The sequence below is a fragment of the Lepeophtheirus salmonis genome, chromosome 6, assembly GCF_016086655.4.
Source record: "Lepeophtheirus salmonis chromosome 6, UVic_Lsal_1.4, whole genome shotgun sequence".
Taxonomy (NCBI): Eukaryota; Metazoa; Arthropoda; class Copepoda; order Siphonostomatoida; family Caligidae; genus Lepeophtheirus; species Lepeophtheirus salmonis.
This window is the reverse complement of record NC_052136.2, coordinates 36,975,188-36,984,366: the sequence shown is the minus strand read 5'-3', so window position 1 is coordinate 36,984,366 and position 9,179 is coordinate 36,975,188. Positions and strand designations below refer to the sequence as shown.

The window sequence follows — 9,179 nt, the reverse complement described above, 5'->3', positions numbered from 1 at the left end:
AATGTATATAAGTTTATATACACGTAGTAACAAGGTTTAACTTCTAGAATACTACTTAATAAATTTAATAGATATTTATAATCACAAAATAAATATTATATAAATTATATATTGTATCTTTCAACGTTTGTAGGTGCTATGAACTTAATTGTTTATACCACCTAAGAGCGTTGAAAGATACTATAGTTTCATAAACAAGCACGATGTCTCCTTGGACTTTCCAGTGAATTATAATTCAAAGGAACACAACACTAATATATATAAATAGATTCTCATATAATACTACAATCAAAACTAAAAAGAAGCAATAATTATCAGCACACCTATTGTATCTTTCAATAATCTTAGGTGGTATGAAATTCATTGCTTATACGATCGTCTCAAGGAGACACAATTGTATGATTAATGTGCGTCTATCAAGATTACTTCCAGATAAAAACCTCAAAGGAGTACAACTCTACAGCTGGGATTTCCCTAAGTCTGTGAGTCGAAACACCATGTGTTTCATAAACAAACACGATGGATCCTTGGATTATCCAGTGAATTATAATTCAAAGGAACACAACACTAATATATATGCTTGAAAATATTACAGTAATTTGAGAATAAAAAGCTTTAAAGTAAACAAAATATCAAATGAATCTCTAAATATGTCGAGAAACCTAACCTCTATGTGGTTCTAGGTTGGACGAAGGACCATGTGACGAGTCAAGCCTCTCTCGATACTCAAAGATGTTTAAGAATAGTGGACTGTATAACTTACTAATAAAAAATGAACAAAAGTACAACGTGTGTATTTCAAATGAACATATAAAATGTGGGAAATGGATGTTTCCCTAAAAAAGTATTTGTGTAAAAACCCTCCTACGTGAGGTAGTGAAACCCAAAATGGATAAAACCTCCGCGCAAAATAAGGAAGGGGGAAATCCAACTGTAACAAAACAATAGAAAACCCAGTTTTTTCTAGACAAGAAAACTATGTGGATGAATCACTCACATTCATGATTATATGCATGTTCGGATATGTGAGGGACCCAGATTCTAACAACTGTCATGACGTTTTATTAAATTAGCCCTGAGAGGGTCGGAAAGGAAGTAAACACAAATCCTACTCCATATATAGTGTGATAATTACGCTACATAGCTATTTTGATATACCCCTGCTGGTGTTATTATTATTTGTTCTAGAAGAAACCGCACACAGTTCTTTACTAAAAACTTTCTGTATATATTATATTAGTTACCAAATGTTAAATAAAGCCAATCTTTTGGTAATACATTTTAGTTAATTTTACGATAATTTATGTAACACTTGCAAACATGGAAAAGTACTTAAAGCCGGGACGTTTCGACGCCGATCCAAGCTCATCAGAGGCAGACCAAGAATGGAAACATTGGATTAAAACTTTCACTTGTTTTGTGAATAGAATCATCACAACAAAGTCCGTAAATACAGGCTTTGAATCTTCTGACGCGAGATTGTAAGTTCCTGTTAGTGCCGAAGAAATACAGAACAATTTTCTAATAGATGCCTTTATCAATGGTATTTCTTCACCTCACATTCGACAAAGGTTGCTAGAAAATGATACTTTAGATTGGAATAAAGCTTGTGAACAAGCTAAATCAGTAGAAATGGCCGAAAGCCATGCTAATTCTTATGTAAAATCAAGTACTACTCCAATAATAAATAAAAATGTCGAAAAGGATGAAGAGGGAATTAGTCCTACAGTAGGAGCCGCTGTGATGGAATCTTGTATGTTTTGTAGCTACTCAAAACATCCTCGTTATAATTGTCCTTCCAGGAATGATCAATGTAAAAAGTGTGACAAAAAGGGACATTTCATTAAAGTTATATAAGTTCGCATGTTTCCTCAGCCGCCTTCTCATGCTCTGCAACACCACCATTACTATTGTCAACCTCCATTGCTACAGGAGGCTTAGGAAAAGCTGTTGTTTCAGTTGAATTAAACAACATATCAATAGAAGCATTAATAGATACCGGCAGAACGGAAAATTTTGTGTCGCAAGATTTAATGCGAAGTAACAACTGGAAAATCTCGCCTTCTAATATCAAAGTCTCAATTGCTTCCTCTTCGTATCAACCGGTAAGTAATAGGAATGTGTAGCTTAATCCTTTGTATAAAAGAAAAAACATATAACAATGTTGAATTTTTAGTCCTTAAATATCTTTGTTGTCATTGGCAATGACAACAGTGCATATTGGCACATAATTTTTTGAAAGAGTACTCAAGCGTTGAAATTCCATTTAGTGGACCCAGAAAACCACTAAAGATTTGTAATCTTACAATATTGAATGTACCTAGTCCAACTCTCTTCGTTAATTTAGCTGCTGACTGTAAACCAAATGTAATTAAGTCTTAGACAATTCTCTCTTCCTTACGAAGAATACATAGATTCCAAAATCACTCGTATGTTAAGGGAGGGTATTATTGAAGAAAGTAGATCGCTTTGGCGAGCACAAGTTTTGGTTACCATCAATGAATGGCAAAAGAGAAGACTAGTTATCGATTATTCCCAGACCATTAACCGTTACACGCTTTTAGACGCTTATTCACTCCCGAAAATAGAAGATCTCATAGACAAGTAGCCCGGAACAAAAGATATAGTGCCATTGATTAGAAAAGTGCGTTTCCATTCCATCCATCAAGGCTAATCAACCTTGGGAAGGTTTGTGCAATATAGAAAAAATGATCCCTTAATTGATGAAGTCGATCTAGTTAGTTCTAATCACGAGTATGCAACAGTACGATTGTCTGGAGGACAAGAGAAACATTTGGCTCCTGCTCCTCAAAATTTGGAAGTCGATACTGGTAGTGAAAACAACGAGACTGAAATTGATCCATCACCTACTCCTGTGACTTAAGATCTCAGAGAAGTTGGATCCAGAAATAGAACTCAAGAAAAATGTCTTCCTGATGTTGGGAAAGAATCTTTGCACATGTCCGTAACTCCGAAGATCTACAAGGGATCGAAATCCGTCCAAGTATCTTAACCACTATATTTAGAGGGGGTAAATTTGATAATTCCGGTACATCACTATTTTGATGTACCCCTGCTAGTATTCTTATTATTTGTTCAAGAAGAAACCGCACACAGTCCTTTACTAAAAAATTTCTGTATATATTATATTAGTTATCAAATGTTAAATAAAGCCAATCTTTTGGTAATCCATATTAGTTAATTTTACGACATATAGTAAAACATTTGTTGGAATTACTTCAAAGTTGATCCTAAACTGTAGTCTTAGTCAAGGACATACCAAAAGGGGAACTTATTACAGAATTTGACTTTCCTCAATGCCTCTACCATAGTTCGTGTCATTTGTTGATGTCTACTTCAATTAAGTCATCCATTTCATCAATCCTCCTCATCTACTTCTGGTTTCGATACATTAGGAGTCCTTGTTTCCGCTATTTAAGTGAAGGACATTCGTCTTCTGGGTCGGACTCTCATCTAACAAATTGTAGTCCTGAGTCTTCTCCGAGTCTGTCTCAACATTGTAAATCCTTGATTTTACAATTTTACAAGATCTTCATTTTATTAGTCTTTCAAACCCATTGAGGATCTTCCACGTCGTAGTGAAGCATATGAAGACAAGTCTCACTTTCTCAAGAAGATCACTTTTCCATAGTACACTTCAATTCAGTCTCAATTGTATGGATGAATAAAGTGATGCAATCAATAAATCAACAACGATAACGTTATCCATTCATGCCATATAAAACCTCTGTTATGGTGAAATTTAAATGTGTACTGATATATGAGGCTGCTACAAATTTCGTTGAGGTTATCATCAATTAAACCTACATAGCTCAATCAATATAAGAAACCAAATATTAAGATATATTTTTAATATTATATTTGTATCTACCCATGTTCATAATTCCAATTACTCATTCTAAATATAGCTAAAGAAAAAACTCAAGATCCAATTCTCAGAGCTGTATTTGAATCTACCTATTCAGTATTCAGATCAAGTCCAAGTCCTCATGCTCAGGGGTTTTCTGGTTCCGAGTACAATTCTTCATGCTCCGAGTTCATGGAAAAATAATGTCTTGATCTACCTCTAGTCTCGACTAAGGTCGGATATCCTTTACCAAAAAGTTATTCCATTATCTTTGACAACACTAGTTTACCTTGGTACTCTATTGACTTTGGTATGACAGCTTTGGTAAATAAAAACATGTATGGAGGCAGAGATCACTCTCCCTGAATAAGGTGATAACTGCAAAAATCAGGGCCTTCTTTTATTATAGCTTTTTAAACATATCTGTAAATCATTCTCTTAATTTAATATTACATCCAAGCCTAGGTCAGTAGTAAGAAAAATGACAGTGACGTCATATGAAAAGCGATATCTTCTGAAAAGGTCTTAAAACGCTGCACCATTGTATCTCCTTAGGCTAACTTGGCTTAAAGCTTTAGCCTAACCTTGTTCTTGTAACATTCCTAATAAAAATGTAATTTCAGCTGGTTTAATTTCCATAAAAGACAGATAAGGACCGTTAATAAGATCGACTGTCAATTTTTTTAGGACTGAATTGATAGAAATGCAGTATTTTTAGTTTATTTTAGACTGATCCAACATTAGATCTATCTGTCCTAAGACCGTTGAATAGTAATAAAAAGCGGACCGATAAAAAAAAGATTGAAAATTGAAGGGGGGTAACTAATAAGGAAGTCAGTGACTAAAAAAAAAAGGCTTAAGTATTTCCAGGATCTTTTTACACTGCTTCTACACATATCTATAATCCTTAATATAGTTTTCTTAAAATTTAAATGTTCTTCGGATAAGAAAACATTTTTGTTGAGAAATTTGTCTTTACATTAAACATTCAACTCTATGGACTATGACTAAATCATGGCTATGAAGATAAGTATATCTTAGTTCAAATAAAAAACAGTACAAAATATACATAATTTTAATATAATTAATTAGCCAATAGTTAATTATAATTAGACATGTATTTATTTACAATATCCAACACCAAATAATTTCATTTTAATTAATAACATACAAAATCAAATTGAGTAGCTGTAAAAAAAAAATCATAGTATGTAGAGTCGCACTTCACAATAACGAAGAAAAAAATTGAAGAAATTAATGTTACATATCAAAAAAAAAATCTCTCATATCAAGGCAGTGATGGTTTAGGGCAAAATATAGTCAATGAGCAAAAAAAAATAAACATTTTAATTACTATAATATTTATTAAAATAATCAATACATTAATAAACAAAAAAATAACATAACTTAATGATTGTCTTATTAATTGAAATATGAGCAAGAGAGAGATGGAGAGTAGTTAGTAACTACTATTAAAGAGTAAATATAGTTATTATCAATTCATTGGTTGGTTTTACATATTACATAGAAATGGTAATCAAATTATGCAGGATAAGTTGAGTAAGAAGTGGTGATGTATTTTAAATTTGTGCTAATGAGAGAGGAAAACGCAGAAAAATATCTTTTTTTTCATTTTAAAACAAATTCATCACAGCGATTGTAATATCATAATTCATAACATTTAATACATCAAGAGAACACAAATAATATAATGTGGTATGTACTACAGCATACAATTAACCCGTGGAAAAAAATAGTAAATTTTTACTTGGACCTAAGATATTGACAGTTTTTTCATAACATAGTTCAATTTCATTCTAATAAACTTTCGCATAGTTTTTTAGCAAATATACGTTTCAAACCCATTGTTTGGAAATGTTAGTTTGTTTTTCTTGGGAATATAGAATGCCACAATTGGGATTTTTAGTTGTTTATTTTCAGAAATTTGATTTATGATAATATGAAACTACATATTTCATACATCTACTTCATTTGTTAAGAAACCTTAATTTTTTAAAATATACTCCAAGTCAGCTCAGTTTTATGTTGTTGCACCACATTTAAAAAATTCATAGACAGACTTAACATTTTTGACTAGAATGTAAAAACTTTTAAAAAAATATAGATGAAAAGATAACTAACTAAGGAAGGAAGGGGTCACATAAATGGTTTAATAATTAATTAAATTAAATTATAATAACACCTAAAGCGCAAAAGTATCAATAAGGAAATAGAATTTATGAAAGAGGTTATTTTTTGCATTCTATAAACTTATCAGTAATTTTTTTAACCCGTTCTGACAAATCACGGATGACGGACCAATCCACAGGAATGATCGCTTCTCCTTCTTCAACCTCTAATGGAATTACGAGTACAAACTTTAATAGAGCCTTTATGCATCTAAAAACGATGTCTTCCTTTATTAAGGTTGGTTTGTTGGCTCCACGACTCAGATATTTGAATATGGAATAGGTCATGGTTGCAGCACTTAACTTGGTCGCTTTGGACGTGAGAAGAATACGGGAGCCATTTAAATCCACATCTGCGACTGAGTTATAGCAGGGGATAATATTATCCGTCTCATCCAGAGTAGCATCCTTGTAAATACCTGAAATATTAAAATGGTTGAGATATTTACTCAAGGTAATAATAATTTAGCACGCCTTGTACCTTTCACCTCAATGGAGGCAAGATTAAGAATTAATCCACTTCCAATGTCTTGAAGGGAAGGAGTGTATGAAACGAGAGATAGAGCAGCTAAATTGGTGGCTACCTTGAGATTGGACTCTCTGGAATCCCCCCACTCATAGGAATATGTAAGCCAATCTCGTCCCTCTGAAGAGGAGCAAATATTACAAAATAAAAGAACCAATGCTTTTTGTTCTTCAGGACTGGATGAAAGGGACTCGAATGAACTAGCTTTGTTCATCAAAACCCGCTCCTTCCGATCCAAAGCGAGGAAATTTCCAAATTCCGGTCTAAGTGCGCACAAGGCAAGGAGACGAAGAACACGAACTCGAACTTGTGATGGAAGAGACTCTCTAGACAAAAGAACATTCACAAAGTCCCGAATCCCAGAGTCCATTACCCATCCATCAACCTTCCCGGATGCAAATCGCCGTAGATCCCCAATATGGACAATCTCCTCTTCGTCAAACTCGGCGCATTGCTTCAACAGTTCTATTTCCACACGGAGGTTCGCCGTATCGGGAAAGAGTACGAGATCCGACATTCTTAGAATAACAAAGATATTTAGTTCACAATTGCTTTAGTTAGGCAGTAGTAATAAGTAATGACTAATACTTGAATACTAATAGTCTAATAGAATAGAGCGTTGAGTACTTGACTTGTACCTAGTGTAACAACTATCACTTATCAGTTACCAACTCAAGGTTTATTCAAGGTATTCTAGAACTCACTAAGAACTGTAGACCAATGGCAATTTTAATTACTATTTCTAATTCTTCCTTCTATTGTGTAGCAAAAGGGCCTATTTCATATTTCATAAAAATAAAATGATTATAAATATCACGGCCTCTCTACGCTAGCTATGTAGCCACCATCACGGCACCTCTCTCCTTCCACCCATAAACATAAAAATATAGAACGCATACTCAATGAGTTCTTATACTATCTGGAGGAGCACAAGCTCCAATCACGCAACCTGTTGTGAAGATAAAAATCAATTTTTATGACAAATTCCTGTTGGTAAACTCAAATGATCTTTGTCTAATTATAAGAGTAATAGTTTGTCGTTATTGTAGTTTTTAACATCACGTTGTGTTGTATTTAACTCTTCCATTTTGGGTTAGCATTTTAAATCCCCGAAAATTGTTTTCGAGTTGAAAATGATGGACTCACTTCACGTTCACTGCTCAAAATCAAAATAGATATTTTTTAAAAGGTCTTCTAAAGTAAATTGTCAAAAAATAATTGAACTAATTATTTAAACGGATACATTTTCCGTTCAAAAATTAAGTATCAACTTCAGTTCATGTTTGTACAAGATAATATCTGTTCCATTCATATGATATTATATTTATTTAATAGATATTAATCTTGCAACAATAAAATAGTTCATTCATTATGGTAAACAAGTGTGTTTATATTGTGTATATAACTGGAGCCGATAGGAAACTTCCTTCAGATGTCGGACTACATCGATTTCCCAAATCCTTCATTTGTAAGCATAAATAGGTCAACATGACCTGTCACGAATCCTCATAGATACCTACGTCTACTTCTGTAGCTTGCTGATTACATTTTAACGAAAGAGATTATTTTTAAACTCCTGAAGCACAGAAAACACAAAGACTTCAGCCTGAGGCCTACCCTTCAATTTCTCCCAAAAATAAACTTTTAAAGAAGATAAATATTATTTTTAAATTTTGTCTCAATATCACATGGTATTTTAAGCAACTATTTCATTTTTCTATATCTACTTCCCCTGAATTAATAATATTAGGACTGATGAGTTATTTACTTTGGTTTACTTCTTCTTTGTTGTTAGTAGGTATTATTTTTACGCTAGTGGTTGAAGCACATATTGTACCCTAATGATGGTAGGTTTAAAAGTAATAAGTCGGATAATGAGATGAACAAAACCAACAAAGAAGCAATCTTGCTTCCAATTTACAAAATACATTTAATATTTATGGTAATAATCCAAAAGAACCACAGAGTAATTATTAAAAATCCACATGATGATGAATGAATAGAAGCTCTGATTGTTGAGTTGATACATTTTTATAATCTAGAAAATCACATAAGAATTGTGATAAACAAAGGTTTTGACTTAAGACTCGAGACTTGCAACTCAACTTGGATTTAAGTCCATAGTTTGAATGATTGCAACTAGACTTGATCACTTAATCAACTATTCGATGCTTGATTTGGACTCGAACAAAGTATTGAAGAACTTGGACTTTTCAGAAAATATATAATACTAGACTTTGACTTGTAGTTGTGCTATATGGACTTTTCCCCACTTCAGGTATATCATAACTGATGAAGAGTTTAATTTTTTTAGGGGGAACAACTTCAAATTTCGGGGTACATTAATAACTAATTTAATACAAAAATAAGTACTACGATTTAAAAAAAATACATTACTTTAATTATAAGACATATTTAAAAAAAAAACAACAACATTTTAATAGGTTTTTTTGTCCCCATATTAAAAAAAATAATAATAATTGCCCCTATTTGGCAGTTTAGTGCCCGGATTTCCATGTTATTCTAGTTTAATTATTGATTCCTTTTTCTCCGGAAAGTTTATGTTAAAAATATCTCGCATGACATTGTGTTAATT

At 32.6% G+C, this 9,179-nt stretch overlaps 1 protein-coding gene across 3 annotated transcripts; it reads right to left on the bottom strand.

Moving 5' to 3' along the window:
- Positions 1–4,934: 4,934 nt before the first annotated feature.
- On the bottom strand, positions 4,935–8,289 carry LOC121119933 (uncharacterized). 3 transcript variants are annotated; one of them, XM_040714773.2, is made up of 3 exons: positions 7,288–7,432; positions 6,539–7,101; positions 4,935–6,476 (listed from the first exon to the last, which is right to left on the bottom strand). In XM_040714773.2, the coding sequence occupies exons 2-3, from the start codon at positions 7,098–7,100 to the stop codon at positions 6,118–6,120; spliced, it is 921 nt and encodes a 306-aa protein (XP_040570707.1). In that variant the 5' UTR covers position 7,101; positions 7,288–7,432; the 3' UTR covers positions 4,935–6,117. The 3 variants fall into 3 exon arrangements, with proteins under 3 accessions (XP_040570707.1, XP_040570706.1, XP_071745396.1); XM_040714772.2 differs by having other exon boundaries at positions 7,172–7,422; XM_071889295.1 differs by having other exon boundaries at positions 6,539–8,289.
- Between the last annotated feature and the right edge of the window lie 890 nt (positions 8,290–9,179).